Genomic DNA, 22,117 nt, shown 5'->3' with positions numbered 1-22,117 from the left:
TTTCATTCTTTATTTCAACATTTTTATCAAAGATACATTTTTACCTATTTACTATAAATATGATCTGATATTGATAAAGTACTCTGAAAATTTCAAATATTGATTAATTAATTTTATCAAGGAAACTCAAGACCTTAAAATTGAAAAGGGTTCTGCTCTAACCTGAGCAAAAACATCAGACATCTCTTCCTTCTTGCACATACTGTCAGACTCTTTATGTATTGCTTGGTTTTATTTAATTTCTCTTTCTTTTTTTATTTTTTGTTACAAGGGGGTGGTTCACTGATAGGAAAAGAAGGGAAAGATTACTGGGAAACAAGAACAATCACACAATATTGGTGAAGCTGAGAATTGGTCCTGCCATTCTGGAGAACAATCTGGAACTATGCCCCAAATTTTATAAAATTCTGTGTACCCTTTGATCCAGTATTACCAATAATAGGTTTGTATACCAAAAGAAATCAAAGAAAAAAGAAAATTATACATATACAGAAAAACTGATAGAAACTCATTTGCTGTAATTAAAAAAAAAAAAAGGTAGAAACTGGGACATAAGGGAAACATTAAATAGACAAGCTATAGAATACACAATGCAATGGAATACCATTGTTCTGTAAAAAGTGATGAAGGGTGTGATTTCAGAGGCATCGTAAAAGATTTATACAAACTGAAACAGAGCAAAAAGAGAAGCAGAACCAGGCAGAAAATGCACACCACAACAATAACACTATAAAGACGCAAAACCCTGAAAGACTTAAGAATTCTGATCAAGGGAATGATTCCAGAACAGTCAGGACAAAAAAAAAAAAAAAATAGACTCAGGGTGAAGAATGAAAATTCTTTTTCTTTTTCAACATGGAAAATTCTAGAATTTGCATTGCTTGACCTTATGTGTGTGTGTGTGTGTGTGTGTGTGTGTGTGTGTGTGTGTGTGTGTGTGTGTGTGTGTGTACGTACATATATATATTCATTTGTTACAAGGGTTTTGTTTTCTTTCTTTTGGGAGGTACAAGAAGAATAAAAAGCAAATTTTTACTAAAAAAATATAAATTTGATTTTTTTTTAAATGAAAATAATGATTTAGCAAGTGCCATCAATAATGCACCTCTTTCATTTACAGTTACATCTTATTTAATTATCTTTTTTAGCTGATACTACCAAACCAAATATTGAAATTATTCAGAACCATGTATACCTATGTATATAATTTATAAATAAATGAACATAAATTTGGAAAAAATTATTTAAAAAAAAATTTCTGGAGTTTTTCTGAAAGAGAAATTTCTCTTTTCTCTAAAATTCTGATATTTTCTAGGGCATGCTAGCAAAAAATAAGTTAGAGAAATTATATGTAGTCAAAATAAAAATTATGGAGAATACTGGGGGAAGTAAGGGAAGGAAGGAGGCAGTTCTTATTGGATACAATCAAAGGAAAGGGTTGAAGGTTTAAAGCATAGTAATGGGTAAAAAAAAAAACACCAGGGGCAGGACCAACACAGACAACAAAAATGAAGATCACAAAATTTTAGAACACTGGGGCTAAAAATGTAAAATGACAGTTGGACCATATCAAAATTTCTTATTTTCTAAGACCAATCTTTGGAATTAAAGGATTTCTTTTTTGATTAAAAGAATGGATTAATACACTTACCAATAGAAGAACAATTATCTAGGATCGTAGTGAAATGACAGGCATACGTGTGAGCAGGAACATAAGCAGCTGATGTATTTAAAACTGGGTCCCTTACAATAACATTATAAATTACACCTTGTCCTGGGATAGATGAGAAGTAAACAATGGTCTTATCACTAGATTTTAGGGTGGCAACCTGAAACAAAAAATGACAGCTTGATTATTTTGTGCCCAAAATTAAAAACTCCACACAACATACACTGAAGTAATAAGATTTCAACAATTCCTTGAACTCATTTTCTACAAAGCAGGGCCCAAACACTTTTAGCTCACATAGGCTTTCATTTGGGTAATTTACCTCCTCACCTCCAAGTTTCCATTTTCCTTTGTCATTGGAGCTAAACAACACTGTTCACCACTAAATAACACAGTTCAACATTGCGCAACAATGTGCAATGCACTCTTTCTAAACTCTATTTTGAAATGCCAATCACAAATCACATACACAACCAACTTTTTAAAGAAATACACAAAAATCTCTAGGGTAGACTTACTTACATATATACATATATGTTTGTATATATACATATTTGTATACACATATATACAAATCTAAATGTTTAACTATTCTAAAGCTTAATCATTTGCCTTTTAAGCAATTTTAAAATTCTAAAGTCACTCTGACTTAGACACTAAGCAGGAAACAAGAACAATCACATCAATTAGTCAATCAGTCCATTGATGTACATTTATTAAGTGCCTACTATGTGCAGGCACTGTGCCTATTGCAAGAATATAATCATTCTGAGGATTAGAATTTTATCAATAAAAGTATCAGCAGTTCAATAAAACTTATCCGTTCCTTATTCCTTGAGCAAGCAGAAATAAAAGTTTCACATTTATGATGCTTGATTTATTTTGAGCATACTATATTCCTCAAACTCAAGCAAAGGTTTTGTGTAGAATGATTATTATATAGAAAAATAATTCCCATGTTTATCTTCTCTGTATTGTATGACTCCATCAGATTACCTCTGTTTTCAAACAATCCAATTCACAATACGAAATCCATCCTAGGATGGCATTAGTAAGGACTTCCAAAGTGATAGTTCCATATTTCATGGAGTTGGAGCTTTGCAGGCAATCTGTAATGATCTTCTCTGAGATTAATTAGGTAGGACTTCAGTCTAGAGACCAATAGTCTTTTGCTGGGCACATCTTCAAGCCCTTCCTCTGCTAATAAGGCCTTCTGGAACCCACTGTGACCTCAATGGCACAACAAAATATGAGAGCAAGCCTTTTGTGGAAGTTTCATAAGATTAGAAACCAAATAGAATGAATTTATGACCCTAAAAGAGCTAAACTTATCACGACAGCACCTGAGAAGTTGCTTTTTCTCTTCTATTTTTTATTTATTTTGTATCCCTCATAGCAGTGGGCACCAGATTACAAAGAGAAATTCGGTCAAGCATTCCTTTCTATACTTGTTTTCAGCAAAGGGTGTAAGCCTTTTTCTGGGTTCTGATCACTTCACTTTGCATCAGTTCATATAAGTTCATAAAAGCATCCCTTTCATCAGTTTTTGCAGCTCACTTACAATCCATTATATTCATATATCAAAATCCATTCAATCATTCCCCAATTGCTGAAACCCCCTTAAGTTTTGTCTTCTGTTATTAATATGTTTCTATATTTGGTTTCTTTTCTTTTTTGTTTGATCTCTTTATCAAGGGTCTAGGAGAAAAATTAATGGATCAAAAGGAATGCTTGAATTAGTGACTTTTGGGGCACATTATATCAAATTTAGCACTTACTTTGAAACCACTAGCTTCTATCTGAGACACCATAGACATCTTCTGCATGTGTCTTAGTAGTACCTCTTCAGTAAGGTTATTCTCAGGCAAAAAATACTGATAAACATCATACTGCAGCCTCCACCTGGAGTCCAGGCCAGTCCCCAGATCACAAGGTGAAGGATCTGTGCCCCTGAAATAAAATACAATTATGTAGAAGCAAAAACACACTTCCCTTGCAACTTAAGTCTCAAATACAAACAAAAACAGAAAATTAACACTTTATAAAAAACAGCTTTACAAACAAAAGAAAAAGCTTTAAATTACAGAAAATCCACAGCCCCACTTTTCACATTGAGAAGTAGTAAATTCCATTTCTCTACTTAATGATCTATTTAATTCCACCCAACAAACATTTATTAAATATCTACTATGTGCAAGGTAGCAAAGAAAGCAGAGATAAATGAAAACCAGAAAAGTTTTTGAACATGTAGGACTTTTTTTTTTTTTCCTATCAATAACCTCCTTTGAAGTATTAACCTTGAAGTTAAATCACTGCATAAAGGAATGAAATATTTTGTTATTTTTTCATGTATCATCCCATGACTTTTCAAAATGGTCAGACAATGAACAGCTTTACCAGCAGTGAATTATTGTCCAAGTTTGCTTTTTAATTATTTTTATCTATTCAACTTACATACATTAAAAAATTAATAAATTTTAGATAATTACTATTTCATAATAGAATTTGAATGCTAGTAACAGAATTTTTTTTTCTTTCTTTTCTTTTCTTTTTTTTTGTTTTGCTGAGGCAATTGGGGTTAAGTGACTTGCCCAGAGTCACACAGGCAGAAAGTGTCAGAGGTCAAATTTGAACTCAGGTCCTCCTAACTTCAGGGCTGGTATTCTATCTACTGCGCCAGCTAGCTGCTCCAACACCATTACTTCTTAAGTACATTTTTTTGGCCAGCTTTTCTTTATATTCTTGACTTATCGTTCCCTCAGTAGAATTTTATTATTTCTAAATTATTTTCTTGCTATTTTCATTGTTATAATGCTTTTCAAAGAGTTTTATAATATTATTGTATTACATTATACACATGCAATATATATATACTTATAATATTAATATATGTTTTATATTATATATTAGATATGTAATATAAGCATTAGAGTAAGGAATACTAAATACTCCTCTATAAAAACTTCTTTCATTGTTACAATGCTTTTCAAAGAGTTTTATAATAGTATTGTTTTATATTATATACATGTAATATATAAAATATACATAACATATATTATATATAGTATGTAACAAATATATATATATATATAATATAATATAAACATCAGAGTAAGGAATACTAAATACTCCTCCTATATGTGAAAAATCTTCCTTTTATTTTTATAAAAACTTTGGTAATTATATTTGAGCCCTTTATAATGTTTTGCTAAGGTGAATAGTCAGATACTTAATATATTTTATTATTTTAAAGAAAATTTACCTTTCTACCTATTTTGCTGTTGAGAAGAACTATTAGAACTTATTTATATAACCTATTATAAATAGCTTATAGAAGCTTATATAAATAAGCTATTCAAGTTTAAAACTACATTGAGAATTTTGGGACTTGCTGGATAAAAATACTGGTTATTTCTGTGGATATTTCTATCCTGTTACTTGGCTAAAGTTCTATTTTCTTAATTTGTGTTGATTCACCAATATACAATGATGCTATCATAAGTGAAAATGTCTCTTCATTCCTAATTCTTGATCCTTTAATTTCTTTCTCTTCTTATACTGTTTATTCGTTTACCTCTGCATTTGTGTCTCCATCTAGGCCATTCAATTCCTTAAAGAATCTACTTAGATAAGCCATGTCATGTCAGTATCTTTCCACCTTTCGTCCAGTGGTTTTTGAAAAACAATTATTTATATAAGCCAGATCCTCCTTCATTTCTCTTGTTGATCTTACTAAGTACACTGGAAGGTCTTCTGGTAGATCTAGTTTTGTTTGGGGGCATTTACCAGACACAAGGGTTGTTTCTGCTGAGGAGTAAAATCCTACTCTTCATGAACCCATGGTTCATATCACACTAACACTGTACATGGGGGTTGCTTGGCAAAAATATTAAAGTGCTTTGTCATCTCCTTCTCTAGTGGACTTGGCCAGAGTCACTCAGCTAGTCATTAACCGAAGCAGCATTTAAATTCAAGCTTTCCTGACTCCAGGCCCAGCCACCAAGTGCCGCAGGAATAACTAGGCTAATATCATAAACTGACTAACAATAAGGAAAACCCTACCTGTACACAAATATTCATAATATCACTATATCCTATCAACAAAAAGTCGAGAACAATGAGCTCAACAACTGGGAATGGTTGAACATATTATGGTATATAATGAATGGAAAGAATTATTGAATCATTAAAGAATAATGAATGCTAAGAATTTTTTAAAATACAAGTAAATTTCAAGAATATAACTACATTTTATCTTGGTATCATCACCATTAAACACAGTATCTGATACATAGCAGGTAATAAATGCACCAGCAGGGAATCACTTACATGTTGTTTTATTTAGCTGTTTTTAGTTGTTATTCAGTTGTTTCATTTGTATCTGACTCTCAGGAACCCCATTTGGGGTTTTCTTAGGAAACATACGAGAGTGGTTTGCCATTTCCTTCTGACTCATTTGTACAGATAAGGAAACTGAGGTAAGCAGCATTAAGTGACTTGCCCAGAGTCACACATCTACTGCCTGAGCTCAAATTTGTACACAAGAAGATGAGTCTTCCTGACTCCAGGCCCAGCATTCTATCCACTATGTCATCTACCTGCCTACTTAACTATTTAGGGGAAAGTATATTTTTATGTCTGCCTGGAATACAAACAAAAACAATTTTTTTAAAAAATAAGTAATTTTCTTCATACTCTAGTCAAGCAGCTTCAAATTTGGTTACTCATTCATGAGATTTAAATGAAACTTGGTTCCTGTTAATGTTTACTATGGAAAAATAACACTAAGCTGAAAATAAACTTCTTGTCCAAAAATAGGGGATGAATAAATTATATATAATAACAAAAGGAATTATTGTACCATAAAAATGAAAAATATTTAGAATTCAAAAAAATATAGGAAGACACCTCTTGTCTGAACTACTGCAGCACTCTTCTAATTGGTCTCCCTTATTCAAGGTTCTGCTAACTTCAATCTATCCTCCACACAGGCATATGTGGGTTGTTTTGGGTTTTTTTTTTTGGGGGGGGGTTGTGTTTTTTTTCCCCTGAGGCTGGAGTTAAGTGACTTGCCCAGGGTCACACAGCTAGGAAGTGTTAAGTGTCTGAGACCAGATTTGAACTTGGGTTCTCCTGAATTCAGGGCTGGTGCTCTATCCACTGCGCCACCTAGCTGCCCCCAGGTATATGGGTTAATAAGGGGCAGGTGGGTGGTGCAGTGGATAGAGTACCAGCCCAGAAGTCAGGAAAGCTTGAGTTCAGATCAGGTCTCAGGTACTTAACACAGTAGTTGTGTGATCCTGGGCAAGTCACTTAACTCCAATTACCTGGGGGGAGAGGGGGATAAGAGGGAGAGGAGAAAGGGAGAAAGGGAGAGAGGGAGAGGAGAGATCACCCTTAAGAGATGAGTTTCAGTGCTTCTCTACAAACTGGAGGTATTATTTTTTAACCATTTTTGTTGCCATAAACCCAATGGTATTCTAGTAAAGCTTAAATTTCTCAGGAAAAAAAAAAAAGGTTTTAAATAAATGAAATAAAATATTTGAATACAAGGCAAATCAGTTACATTAAAATTCAGTTATTAAGATATTTTTAAAAACAAATTCTCTAAAAGAATTGCCATAATCTGGCCCAAACTGCCTTTCTAATCGTATATATTATTCCCTTTCACACTCTATAGTTCAGCCCACTAAGCCTTGTGACCCTGACAATTCCACTTCCCATCTCTGTGACTTTGTTCTGATGCACAAAACTGGAGAAGCCACCCCAAATGTTCATAGGGATTATCTGGCCGGTGGCAGAGCACTGAGAACTCATATTGGTCTGATCAGTCACACAATGTAACTCAACTCTAACATAGTGATGTCACTAGGGTCCTCTCTGAGAACAAAGGACAACAACCTAACCTATTTACCTTATTCCCCAGAAGGCACTCCCTTTTTCACCATGGTTCTTAGAATCTCTTAAGATTGAGATTTAAGACTCACTACTTACTATTTTTTCCTAATCCCCATATACTAGTACCCTATTTTCCAAAACTATTTCAAATGAGATCATATTTGTAAAGTACTTAGAACTGTGTCTGGCACATAGTGGGTACGATATGAGTTATTGTTACAACTACTCCTACTATCACCCCAACTACTTTGCATATCTGAATATATATATATATTGTCTCCTCCAATAGAATATAAGCTTCTTGTCAACAAGTGATGTTTCATAAGGTTTTTTTGTTCTTTTTTGTTTAGTCATTTCAGTTACATCTCTTTATGACCCCATTTGGGGTTTTCTTGGCAAAGACACTGAGGTGGTTTGCTATTTCCTTCTCCAGCTCATTTTACAGATGGGGAAATTGAGGCAAATAGTGTTAAATGACTCGTGTCTGAGTCCACATTTGAAATCAGGATTTCCTGCCTTCACTATGCCACCTAACTGTCCAGTATATTTTGTGTTTAGAATTCCAGCAATTAGCAGTCTCTGAAATATATGAATTATTTTATTTTATTATGTATACAAACATAATTATATTATATATTAATTGAGGTAATAAATGCTTGTTAACTAAATGTATAAAATTCTTTTTTTTTAATTTTTATTTTATTTTATAATTATAACATTTTTTTGACAGTACATATGCATGGGTAATTTTTTACAACATTATCCCTTGCACTTACTTCTATTCAGATTTTTTCCCTTCCTCCCCCAACCCCCTCCCCCAGATGGCAAGCAGTCTTATATATGTTAGATATATTACAGTATATTCTAGATACAATATATGTGTGTGTAGAACCGAATTTTTTGTTGCACAGGAAGAATTGGATTCAGAAGGTAAAAATAACAGTTTACATTCATTTCCCAGTGTTCCTTTTCTGGATGTAGCTGGTTCTGTCCATCATTAATCTATTGGAATTGGATTAGCTCTTCTCTATGTTGAAGAAATCCACTTCCATCAGCATACATCCTCGTACAGTATCATTGTTGAAGTGTATAATGATCTTCTGGTTCTGCTCGTTTCACTCAGCATCAGTTCATGTAAGTCTCTCCAAGCCTCTCTGTATTTCTCCTGTTGGTCATTTCTTATAGAACAATAATATTCCATAACATTCATATACCATAGTTTACCCAACCATTCTCCAATTGATGGACATCCATTCATCTTCCAGCTTCTAGCCACTATGAAAAGGGCTGCCACAAACATTTTGGCAAAATGTATAAAATTCAAACAGAGCTTGAGCATACCCCTTTTTTAATGCCTTAACTATGATAATAATAATAGTTCTCATTTAGAGCACTTTAAAAGGTTTGCAATGTATTTTACATATTTAATCTTGCAATAATCTGAGGCCAGATCATTTAACCAAGTTTTTCTTGGTTTCTTCAACTGTAAAATGAGCTATAGAAGGAAATGGCAAACCACTCCAGTATTTTTGCCAAGAAAACTCCAAATGGAGCACAAAGAGTCAGACACAACTGAAAAAATAACTCAACAGCAACAACAAACAATTCTGTGATGAAGTTGGTATTATCACTTCCATTTTACATATCAGGAAACTGAGGCACAGAGATTGTGATTCCCAGGTCACAAAGCTAAGTATCTGAGGAAGAATTCACACTCAGATCTTCCTGACTCTAAGTTCTGTACTTTACCCACTAGCTTTACAATGTAGCCATTTTAATCTAAAAGCCACTTAGAAAGTTACACATACCTGGGATATCCTAGATTTGCTGGGGCAAATTTGATAACAGTTTCATATAGATTATACTCCAAGTAAATGTTAGGATCCACATCAAAATCAAACTCCAGATTACAGCCTCCAGGGACAGGATCTGGAAGTAAAATAAACAATTAAGTTATTAGAGATCAAATCTTCCAACCATGTCCAAGTACAGACAAGCAAAGCTTACAACTTTTTACAGCCCAACAGTTCCCTCTCTGAAGGGCAAAATCCTTCAGATCTCAGTTATAAGCTGTACTAGCCACTGAGAAAAACTTATAAAAGGGAAAGGGCATGGGGGAAAAGAGGGAAGATTAAGAAACTCATTTCAAAGTAGGAAAAAAAAGATTTCTAAGATGGACAAGGGACAAAGGCATATTCCTTAATTTACAATTTCCAAGACAAGAACAAAAATGAAGAGTTGACTTCTCACCAACCAGGTTAGTTAAAACCTGGGTTAAAAGTGGGGATCATTCATTAAATCTAATAAGGCTAATAAGTAATAGATCTTCTCTCTTCAATGAATACAACCCACAGGAAATTGTAGACAAGTGAACTAACCTTCAGGTTAAAGGCACTAACTTAGACTTGCTGGAGGAGACTGTGGCTCAAATCAAGAGTTACCTTTTTCTGAATAAGAAAGTGGAACAGCCACACTCCAGACATTATCAGCATCCGAAGACTCCAAGTACCAAGTACAAATACTCTGTTCTGGTCTAAGAATGGAAACTAGGCCCTTGTCCACACCTGTCCCTGAAGCACCTGGAGGAGGATTCTGGAAATGAAAGGGGAAAAAATAATCACCATACAGCAGCGGCAGCACAACCCCAGGCGTACTGAATTAGGCAAAGGTGACCACAAATATGATCCACTCTTATTGGACATTCCCCACAATGCTGACACAACCATGGCAATTTTCAACAAATTAGTGGTTAGATAACAAATGAAGACCTTATGAAATAGGTCTCAACAAAGGCCACTATCAGATGTATGAGGCAAGGGCCAGGTCAAAAAGAAAACTGAATTATGAAAGACAACCATTTTTTAAATAACACATTTCCTTAACAAACATTTTCCAAGGCAGAACCTGCTTCCATGAATATCAATCAATTAATCAATCATTAAGTATCTACTATACACCAGATGTTGTGCTAAGCACTAGTGATACAGAAACAGGCAAACAAGTCACTACTCTTAAGGATAATTCAATTGATTATTTAATAAATAATTGAATTTAATTACATTATTCACTATGGCTCAATCTTGATTTTAAAAATAATAATCCAGGGGCAGCTAGATGGCACAGTGGATAGAGTACACACCCTGAAGTCAGGAGGACCTGAATTCAAATCTGATTCCAGATACTTAATACTTCTTAGCTGTGTAACCCTGGGCAAGTCACTTAACCTCAATTTCCTAAGCAAAAAAAATAAAAATTAAAAAAATAATAATCCAAAATTTTAAAAGAACCCATCATTTAGAAGAAAGATTTCATTCTATTAGCATACACAACATGTTTTCTAACAGATCTTAAGACAGAAATTAATTGAAACTGGGGGAATTTACTCATATCCAGACCTTATAGAAAGAGACTGTTATGTTCTTGTACTGAGAATGTACTTGGAAGATGATAAATGTGACATTGCTTGAGATATGACGCAATACAGCTTCTTCTGGAAAGGGCTTGTTGAGCACAAAATGTCTAAATTTCCCCAAAGAAAATTCAAGAAGACCTGAAATGAGAAGATTTTTTAAAAATTATTGTGTTTGTACTTCTAACAACAAAAGCATGGTCATCGGCATATCATTATCTATATTATATTCACCATATCACTACCTATACATATATTCACCTTGGAAGCCAAGTCTTCTACCTCTAGATAACTCTTTAACATTATCCCTCTGTTTCAAAGTCACTGAACCCTGCAACCTGCTCAAAAAAGCATATCTACCACAAATAATTTTGGCCTTTGTAGAACCTGCTTGTCTTCTTCACTTCAGTTTCTAATCCCCTTTTTCCTACTATGACCTCTCTCTCCTTCTCCTCTTCCTCCCTTTACTGGACAAAACACAGAATATATCATATTTATGCAGTGAAAATTTCAATCTCTCTATTCATTAAATAGTAGTTTTCAAAAATTCATTTCTTGTCCTCTACCCCCAAGAAAAATGAACATTAAGAAGAAAAAGAAAAAAAAAGAAAAGAAAAAATATTTGAGGGAAAAAAGTTTGTTTTTTTAAAGTAACAAGTAAAAAGGAAAACTCTTTTCCTGACTTTTGTATGCCTTAAACTCTCTAAAGCACAATTATATACAACATTTTTGAATCCTAAATCATTTTATAGCTATAAAATACACATTTCAAAATACTATGCCCATTTCAATTTCCTCAAAGATTATTTTCTGAAATCTACAAGGATGAAAAGTTATATTATTACTACAAATTCAAATTTCACAAAATAAGTAAAAATAGTTTTATATTAGGAATATAATGAATAGTTATAACTGAAAATATATTTAAAAAAAAACAACCAAGTTACAAGGAAGGAAGGTTGAAAGAAAAGAGGGTATCTCTTTTCTTTCTTTTTGGGTTTCTTCTGAAACCATATTCTGACCCCTTAGAAAACAGGTCCAAGATACACCCCAGGGATCCTTTTTGTTTCACTTCTTTCCTGTTCCCTAACACCTAAAGTAATTAAGTAATAAGGTGATAGACATAGTCAAAACTACAAAGGATACATAGAGAGTTGGGAGCATAAGGGAAGAGAGGAAAAATATTCAAATGAGGTAGATTGGGTAAATCAAGGGTTAGTGATTTAGTAAGAATTAAGGCTGGAGTCATTGGCCCCAGTAAGTAATCAGGAACATGTTGTGAATGTATGTGAGACTAGAAGATGATGGGATTGGGCTGTGTTCTGGGTCCCTGTGAGCCCTTCACCAGTTTCAGTAGGATGAGAAAAACTGGCCCAATTTCTCTGCATGGAAAGCCAGAGCATGAATATACTAGAAAGGGCGGAGAAAGTGGTGAGAAAATTACAAAGGAACTACTGGACCACAGACCTTCAGTGAGACTGCTATGGTGAAGGGTGAACAACCTGTAGTACCATCTCTAGTCAGGAGAGACATAATAATATGAAATTCAGCTGAAAGGCAGGTTGTAGCCAGCTGGCAGAATGCCATGAATGGCAAGCTGAGTTTTTAATCCATCCAGATGAGGTAGGTGAAAATTACCATATGCTTAATATAAAAGGGGATGGCTTTTGAGCCAAATTTTGTGGGAAACTATGACTTCTTACACAAAGGGGTGACAAAAGAGTGCATTCCAGCCTTGCCAAGACATAAAGATGGGAAACAATGTCATATGACAGGTACCCATTGTACCTTTTTAGAATCAGGAAAAAGTTTTTTTTTTTTCTTTAATTTTAAATCAAAACTATGCTTATGGTAGGCAGAGTTCACAGAATATGGAATGGTCAATAAGAATGAAAAAGCCAAATAAAAAATAGTAAGCATAAATTGAAAATATTGCCAGTTCCTAGGAAGCAGAATGGATTCTCTTCAGATTCAGACTGACTTGTACATATGTGCTGAGAGGACTCATTTCAAGAGATGCCTAGTCATTTAAGTGTGATTTTGTTCTCAAATGGTTAAACTAAAACCATGGCAGAGTGTTTTGTCAACAAGATAAAGAGTTGAATAGATAAAAGGTCTTTAAGAAAAAAAAAAAAATTCCTTCAGCTAACTTCTCAGGAAACATTTCAGTCTGGCAGTTGAAATCTATAGGCCACTTCCTTCTATTTACTGATTTCCTGAAGGTGAACCAAAAAAGCGGCAGGGGAGCCTCATTTGCCTTGAATAACAAGAGCCAGCCAAAAGGCTTCCCACACAACGACTACACTTTTGGGAAGCTACAGCCCAATCTGGGAAGGAATGAAGATATATGGGTAAGAAAAGTCACTCAATGAATTTTACTTTTGTTTACCTATAATTCTTGACTTGTCTTGCTTTGCTTTTCCTGGAAATTACTCTAGCAAGTTATCAATTCCCACAAGGCTCTCAACATAAAGCAAAACCAAGTTAAAAGTAACAGCATATTTCACAATCCTCAAACTATCTGTGCTTTTGATGATGTGTCATACATCAGAAAGACCCAGAAAATTTGCTACCCAAGTCCTACTGCTATTAAGTGGTCCAAGATCATAAACGGATATGGTTTTAAAAGTGGAAATGACGAAGAAGAAGAAGAAGAAGAAGAAGAAGAAGAAGAAGAAGAAGAAGAAGAAGAAGAAGAAGAAGAAGAAGAAGAAGAAGAAGAAGAAGAAGAAGAAGAAGAAGAAGAAGAAGAAGAAGAAGAAGAAGAAGAAGAAGAAGAAGAAGAAGAAGAAGAAGAAGAAGGAAGGAGGAAGAAAGAAGAAGAAGAAGGAGGAGGAGGAGGAGGAAGAAGGAAGAAGCAGAAGCATTGTCATCTCTCTTTTGTTGCTTCCTTCTAAGGACCATGGGACCTTTCCATCTGACTGACAGCTGAACTCTCCCAAATGTCATAGATAGATAGATAGGTAGATAGATAGATAGATAGATAGATAGATAGATAGATAGATAGATAGATAGATAGATAAGATAGATAGATAGATAGATAGATAGATAGATAGATAGATAGATAGATAGATAGATAGATAGATAGATAGATAGATAGATTAGATAGATAGATTAGATAGATAGATAGAGATATAGAGATATAGGGACTGTGCTAATTTTCTATCCAATATTTAGTATAGAGCTTCTGAACAGAGTAGCTGCTTTTGTCAAGCAATTTTAATTAATATTTTTAATTAATTTTAATTGGTATTGGAATTAAAAGTGGGAATTACAAGAAAATTGGAAATACAAAAAATTGGGAAGCAGACAAAAAATTGGTTTCTGTGAAGTGATACTTTGCTATTAATTTCTATCCATGGAGAGAGACTTCACAAGGGCTGATATCAACACAGAGCAGGTAAAAATGTGACTAAAACTGACAGCTCCGAACACATTTTAAAAAGCATATATGAAAAAGATTTCATAAGGCTTAATTAGGTCTTATGACTTTGGGAGTAGGAGTAGGGAAAAAAGCTGAAGGCAGATCAAACAGTATTTACACAGCAATTGTCTTGAAATTGAGTCCTGAGAACAGGCACAGTCTGAATCTTGCCTATGATGCGGCAATAATTCTTAAAAAGTTTTCTAGCAAGTCTTCACAGGAATCTGATTCAACAGCAAGAGGTTACTTTTCATTTCAACATCTAAGCTCCATTTTTAATCATCACCCACGGCTAATTTTTCTTTCTTCCAGTCCACAAATAAATGATGAGAACTAATCTACTTTTTTCTACCCCATCAGACCCTAATTAAACTCTAAGATATTTCTAAACTTAGCTCATTGTTTAGTATTTACTTATTCCCTCCATATCTACCCCATTTTTCTTGTGTGTTTTTTTTAAATTCTCTTGAACTTGATAGTTATCTAGATATTCTCTAGACAATATGGTGTGATGGAAAATGGATATGGCCTCCAAATCAAAAAGAGGTAGGAGGATGAGTCCAGCCTCTGAAACATACATGTGATGGGTGGGTGTTTGTGGGTGGGGGGGGGGCAGACAGACATCCTGGGCAAGTCACAACCTCTCTGGGCCCCCAAGGAAATTCAGTTAGTAAACTACAAAACAGTTGCTGATCTGCATTAATAAAAGTAGTTTTTTCACAGAGAATTACACCAATGAAATCTCAATTCTGAGGGAAAATAACAATAATAAAAAATAATCTTAAACTATTAATGAAGATTATTAATTAAAACAAGGAATTTAAATTCAAAGACAGGAAAATTGGCAGTTAAAAATAAAACTAGGAATATGAATTTAAATGAATTCCCTATACTTGTACCTCTGAAACCAAGAGATATAAAGATGGGAGTAGAAAAAAAGCTAATACACCCATTTTAGCAGAAATACAGAGTGCTTAAAAGAGAACAGAGTAAAGAAAACTAGAATGGAATTTTAATATCAAGCTTGTATATAAGTTTATACTTTAACCTATTGAGTCCTTGGAATTAATACTGAATTTGGATGGTGAAGTCTAGGGAAACCTTCTTAGAAAAGTGTTTAATGCCTACATGCAAACTGAAAGAAAATACTAAACTTCAATTGGAGGTTAGTGAAAAAAAAAAAAACTGGTGCTTTTTTTTTTCCACTCAAGTTCATGGACTCCCCTTAAAGAATTTCATTGAAGCACTCCACAATCCACAAACCCCAGGTTTAAAAAGACATTAGGGAGCTGATAGAGATTTTTGAAAGGAGTTGCATGGCCAAACTTTGCACCTTTCCCCAAACTCCTAAAAAAAAAAAAAAAAAAATCACAATCTTACCTACCAACAATCCAGTTAAGACACTCCAGTATTCTTGTTCAATTTATTTTAAAAAATAAAGATAAAAAAGTTCTCTCCTCCCTTACAAACCTCTTGATACTGATATCTCAATCTCTCGGAAAGGCAGAAAAACTTCCTGAAAATGGGTCAATAGTTTATCCATGCCAATTACTATTTCAAATGAGATAACATGTGAAGGGCTTTGTAAACATTAAAATGCTATCTATAATCACTACTCCTTCTCCTTCCTCTGATGAAATAAGTCCCCCTTAAAATATCCACCAAAATAGGGTCACGGCTATGGATATACTTCTTTTCCAAAGGCATTTGCTGACTCTGAAGCTGTGTGGAAAGCTGCCCACAGAAAGGACTTAGTAGTTGAAAACTCAATATAAGAGCTGTTTTTAGACTATCTTTGTCAACATTATCAAAGCAGAACTTCAGTCCTTAATTAGCAGAAGGACCAAATATGACCTTTTTTGTTCTACCCATTGACACTATAACTGATGTTCAAATGCAAAGCTATTGCATTCCTTGGGGGAGAGGGGAGGGAATCCAGAGTATAAGGAACTGCAAATTGAATGGATGCCCATCATTTGGGAAATAACTAAGTAAGTTATGATATGTAATGGAATAGGTGATGGAAAAGTATTGTTGTATAAGAAATGATGAGCACGCCATTTCAAAAAAGCCAGGAAAGACTTACAGAAACTGATGCTGAGTGAAGTGACCAGAACCAAGAGAACATTGTACACAGGAACAGCAAGATTATGTGATGCTCAACTGTGATAGAGAGAAGGAGGGGGGGGAGAGAGGGAAGGGGAAGGACAGAGGAAGAGGGGAAGGATAAAGGGAGGGGAAGAAGGGAAGGAGAGGGTGAAGGAAAGAAAGAGGGAGAGAAGGAAGAAAATGGGGGAAGGAGAAAAAGGGATAGTATGGACTTGTACACACATATACTAAAATATAACTCAAAAATGTAATTAAAAAAAAATAAAAGATATCTAAACAGTCACTTGCTCCTGGCCCTAATTTTCACCACCAAGCATGTATCCACCAAGAAAACTGTATACAGGAAGGGTGCAAGGTTATCTTTCACACAACAAGCTATTCAAACGGAAATGAACAAAAAATTTTGTTTCAAATTTCTCTATATAAATGTCTATTCTCTTCCCTCCCCTCAAATACAAAAACTAGACTAAAGTAATTGTACAGATTAATCGAGGTTTAAAATTATGCCCTACTTCTCCCTTAATTGTAAGAATTAAATCTCTCTCCTTACTATTGTCCACTAGAAGCTATAAACCTTTATCATAATATGTATAGCTTTGGCTTCTCACAAAATAAATACTTGTATGCCAAGAACAGTAGAATTTTCCTGCTTTAAAAAACAAAAAACATCAACAACAACAACAACAACAACAAAAACACATGACACTGTGCAAAAATGTTTGTGGTAGCCCTTTGTTTAGTAGCAAGGAACTAGAAACTCAATTGGAGAATGGATGAATAAATTGTGGTATATGAATATTATGGAATATTATTGTTCTGTAAGAAATGTTCAACAGGATGATTTCAGAGAGGTCTGGAGAGAGTTATAGGAACTGATGCTGAGTGAAGTGAGCAGAACCAGGAGATCATTGGACACTGCAACAAGAAGATTATACGATGACCAATTATGACAGATGTGGCTCTTTTCAAAAATGAGATGATTAAGGCCAGTTCCAATGATCTTGTGATGAAGAGCCATCTACACCCAGAGAGGAGACTGTGGGAACTGAGTGGGAATCACATTACAATATTCTCACCTTTTTTTGTTTTTGACTGTTTGCTTTTTTTTTTCTCATTTTTTCTTCTAATTTTTCTTGTGCAGCATGATATATGTGGAAATATGTATAGAACTACAACATACTTGCCATCTAGGAAAGGGATTGGGAGGAAAGGAGGGAAAAAATTTGGAATACGAGGTTTTACAAGGGTAAATGTTGAAAATGATCTATGCAGGGGCAGCTAGGTGGCGCAGTGAACAAGGGAGTTCAAATTTGATCTCAGACACTTAACACTTCCTAGCTGTGTGACCCTGGGCAAGTCACTTAACCCTAGCCAGAAAAAGAAAGAAAGAAAGAAAGAAAGAAAGAAAGAAAGAAAGAAAGAAAGAAAGAAAGAAAGAAAGAAAGAAAGAAAGAAAGAAAGAAAGAAAGAAAGAAAGAAAGAAAGAAAGAAAGAAAGAAAGAAAGAAAGAAAGAAAGAAAGAAAGAAAGAAAGAAAGAAAGAAAGAAAGAAAGAAAGAAAGAAAGAAAGAAAGAAAGAAAGAAAGAAAGAAAGAAAGAAAGAAAGAAAGAAAGAAAGAAAGAAAGAAAGAAAGAAAGAAAGAAAGAAAGAAAGAAAGAAAGAAAGAAAGAAAGAAAGAAAGAAAGAAAGAAAATTATCTATGCATACGTTTTGAAAATAAAAATCTTTAGAAAAAAAGAAAAAAGTATGTTGGATTATTTGCTGTCTACAGGAAGGGGTGGGAAAAATGAAGGGAAAAAATTTGCTACACAAGGCTTTACAAGGATTAATGTTGAAAAACTATCTTCGCATGTATTTTGAAAATAAAAAGCTATTATTAAAAAAATAAAAGGTCATCAAAGATTAAAAAACAAACAAACAAACAAACAAAAACCACATAATACTTGCTTCTCTTGCACATCATATCCCTACATGGATACTCATTTTCCCCTTTGGCCCCAATCTTAATCAGTTCATAATCTGCTTATCTCCTTGTTTTTTAACCAGTTTAAAGAACTCCAGTCCTTGCTTTCAGAATGTACTGTATATCATATTCTAGATAAATTACTGATAAGTGCATAATAAAATAGAGAACATTCATTGGCAGGGACATGCTATAGAGGTAAGACAGAAACTTTGAGGTCATCTAGACCAAAGCTTCTTAAACCATGGGTCAAGATTCCATATGGTGTTAGGTAACTGAAAATAGAGGTTGTGAAAATTTTGGCAACAGTAAAAGGTTTCTGAATGCAACAACCAAAAATTAACTCAAAATCAAATATGTAATGAATCCGAGAAGTTTCTGGCAGCGACTTCATTGCAGCCTTGGTGCTCCAAGTTCTGAACATGAGCACTTTGCACTATATGTGCATGAGCACTGCCTTGGCTCAGTTTCAAGATGCAGTCAAATAAAAATTTCTCCAGTAAAAAGGAGTCAAGAGTGGAAAAAGTTTAAGATGCTCTTATCTAGACCGATGGGTCAAACTCAAAGAGAAACAGGGGCTATGAAATCACATATAAGGATCCCTTCAGGCCACATTGATGTAGAAAAACACAGGAGTTTATGCTTTGTTATAAAATCAGATAGGAAATATAATCTAATTTGGCCATGATCAAGAATATTATGGTGGGCATTTGTCCAGTACATGTGTGATATCAGGGATCTGGTGAAAACTCAAATTACAGATAAGAAAACTAAGGTCCAAAGAGTTTAAGTAACTTGTCCATGATCACTTAGTAATAAGTATTGCAGAATGCAATATCAAATTGCTTGATTTCTGGGGTGGGAGGGAATGGAAGGGGGAGAATATGGAATGTTTTGTTTTGTTTTGTTTTTGCTGAGGCAATTGAGTTAAATGACTTACTAAGAGTTACATAGTCAAAGCAAATTTAAATAAATGTTAATAAAGGGCATCTAGGTGGCACAATGGATAGAGCAGCAGTCCTGAAGTCAGGAGGACTGATTTCAAATCTGGTCTCAGATATTTAACACTTCCTAGCTGGGCAAGTCACTTAACCCCAATTGCCTCAGCAAAATGAATGTATGAATGAATGAATGAATGTTAAAATATTATTTTACATGTAATTGGGAGGATAAAATACTAAAAAAAATTTTAAAGAAAAAAATAATTGTCTTGAGGGCCAACATTCTGACCCGAGTCTTTAACTCCAACAAAGCTTCCCTATCTTTGACAATTTTTCTTTTTAATTTTTACTAATATTTGTTTTTACATCACTTTCATTTTCCAAAATTGTGGAGGGATAGGTAGAAAACACACATCTTCTATGCAGGGGGCCTTTGCCATCTCTTGTCACAAAGAACATTTAAGTTAAAAAAAAGCTCAGCAAAATCAAATTAAAATAACTCTGAGGAACCAGCTCACTCACACCTGTGAGAATGGCTACCATGACAGAAAAGGAAAATAATAAAGTTATGTTGGAAAAGATGTGGGAAAATTGGGACATATTATGCATTCCAAAGAACAATTAAGAACTATGCCCAAACAGCAATCAAACTGTGTATACCCTTTGATCCAGCAATACTACTAGCTTTGTATCCCAAAGAGATTCTAAAAGAGGAGGAAAGTAGAAGCAAGTACAAAAATATTTATAGCAGCCCTTTTTGTGATGACAAAAAACTATAAATTTAGGGAATGGTCATCAGATGGGGAATGGCTAAACAAATTATATGTAGTATATTAATGTAATGGAATACTATTATGCTATAAGAAATGATAAGCAGGTGAATTTCAGAAAAAAATCTGGTCTTACATGAGCTGATGCTGAGAGAAATGAGCAGAATTGAGAGAGCATTATATATAACAGCAACATTATGATTGACGATAAGACATACAAAGTATCCCAAAAGTTTTAATTCAAACTTAAACTACTAAAAACTTAAAACTGCCCTCTTTTCATATTTAGGGTGTCTATAAAAAACATTGCAGTTCTAAGATTTACTAATTTTAAATTGCACTAAGATTTTGGGGACACATCTACAGGTAAGGGAAAAGGACATAACTACCAGGAAAACAGAAGTGCACAAATGAAAACACTGAAAGAAATATTTATTTAAAAAAGTAATACATGCAAGACAAGGATCAGCATGGATAGTAACTAGAGCTGGCTTCATAGGAAGAACTCATTCTCCTAGGCAATTCTTTATGAATATAACATACAAAGCAAGAATGAGGGTACTTTGATAGACAATTTCCTGACTGGGACATCTTCGTGCCAAAGAAATCACAAGTCTAGTAAAATTTTTAAAATGTACAAGGCACAAGAATGCAGTAAGATGCAACTTTAAACTTTACTGAGCTTCTGAGCTTATTGCCCAATAGGAGTTGTGAGGAGATCCTAGACTGCCATGGAAAAGAAACAATTTTTCAATTGTGCTCAGATATAGTTTAGAGTCTGAGCCTAGCCCTCACTGAGAAGATACACAGACTGCAACCCCTTATCCTGTGGAACTCCCACCAATGTCCTGCCATAAGTCACATTAGACAGACCCTTTATGAATACTTTTATTGCACCATGTGGACAAGAGTTACACAGAATGAAAAAGCATGTTTATGGGTTAGAATCTATATGTCTTATCTCTCTACTTACAGCATCAAAGGATCTTAGATTTGGAACTGGATTTAAAGCTTGGAGACTAATTATCCCAACTCCTTCATTTTACACATGAGAAAACTCTCAAAGAGAGCCTTTGACCTGTTCAATGAGGTCACAGAGCTGACAAGTGATTTTACCAAGAGCTGAAGTTAGATCCTTTGATTCCAAACCCACTGTTCTTTCCATTGTATGAGGCTGCTGCACTCATTTCAATTTTCATACTATCACTCTGAGAAATAAGGACATATATTTATGCAAAATAAAAACCTCAACAGAAATATTCTCAATACAAGATATAAATGTACAGTGTGAGAACTGAAAGCTTGGAGATTCGAAATCTAGAGATATAAAAGTCTAACTAGAAACAGACAAAAGAAGGCAAACATAGATCCTTACAACAGGTATATTTCATTGCATCTATATCAAAGCACGAGGTGAATCATCATACAAGAGAAAGAAAATAAGATTAATAGAAGGAATAATTACCAAACTACTTCCCAGAATGCTCTTTATTGGGCCAAACTCTTCTAAGACCTCGTCAGCCTTGATTCCCCACTGAACATGGCCAGGAACTCCACGCTCCAACTCCAGTATCTCATTTCTCACCTGGCTGCAGGGGCACCTCTCGGACAGACCACACTCCTAGACCTGTATTTCCTACTCCCAGCACCATGTGCAGCCTTCTTTTATCTGTCTTCCCCTAGTAGACTATCAGCTACTGGAGAGCAGGAATATTTTGATCCTGATAAAACAGAACACAGGGGGAGGAGCCACAAGTCCCTAGTTCTAGCTCAACCAACATCGTTGGACAGCCTTGAACAAGCTGATTTTTACTACGCAAGATCAGGATAAAATACTCGCCCCTGCTGTGCCAGTCATTCCGGACATCAAAGGTTTAATGTGAAACATTGTAAAGCACACCACCAAAGAGCCCGTGATGTCTTTCTAAGCGACT

At 34.5% G+C, this 22,117-nt stretch overlaps 1 protein-coding gene across 2 annotated transcripts in view; it reads right to left on the bottom strand.

The window, feature by feature from the left end:
* TM7SF3 (transmembrane 7 superfamily member 3) overlaps positions 1-22,117 on the bottom strand; it is a 36,228-nt gene that overhangs the window by 12,994 nt on the left and 1,117 nt on the right. Inside the window, exons 1-6 of one of the 2 annotated variants that reach the window (XM_074268780.1) lie at positions 21,769-21,878; positions 10,963-11,117; positions 10,009-10,159; positions 9,376-9,496; positions 3,448-3,619; positions 1,652-1,829 (exon numbers count right to left, since the gene is read on the bottom strand). In XM_074268780.1, coding sequence (XP_074124881.1) covers positions 1,652-1,829; positions 3,448-3,619; positions 9,376-9,496; positions 10,009-10,159; positions 10,963-11,117; positions 21,769-21,835 — 844 coding nt within the window. In that variant the 5' untranslated portion in view covers positions 21,836-21,878. Of the gene's footprint in view, positions 1-1,651; positions 1,830-3,447; positions 3,620-9,375; positions 9,497-10,008; positions 10,160-10,962; positions 11,118-21,768; positions 21,879-22,117 lie in introns of those variants that run through there. The other variant, XM_074268779.1, reaches the window with a different exon arrangement.

This window comes from Sminthopsis crassicaudata, chromosome 5 (assembly GCF_048593235.1).
Source record: "Sminthopsis crassicaudata isolate SCR6 chromosome 5, ASM4859323v1, whole genome shotgun sequence".
Classification (NCBI taxonomy): domain Eukaryota; kingdom Metazoa; phylum Chordata; class Mammalia; order Dasyuromorphia; family Dasyuridae; genus Sminthopsis; species Sminthopsis crassicaudata.
The sequence above is the reverse complement of the archived record's forward strand: the minus strand, read 5'-3'. Positions and strand labels throughout refer to the sequence as shown.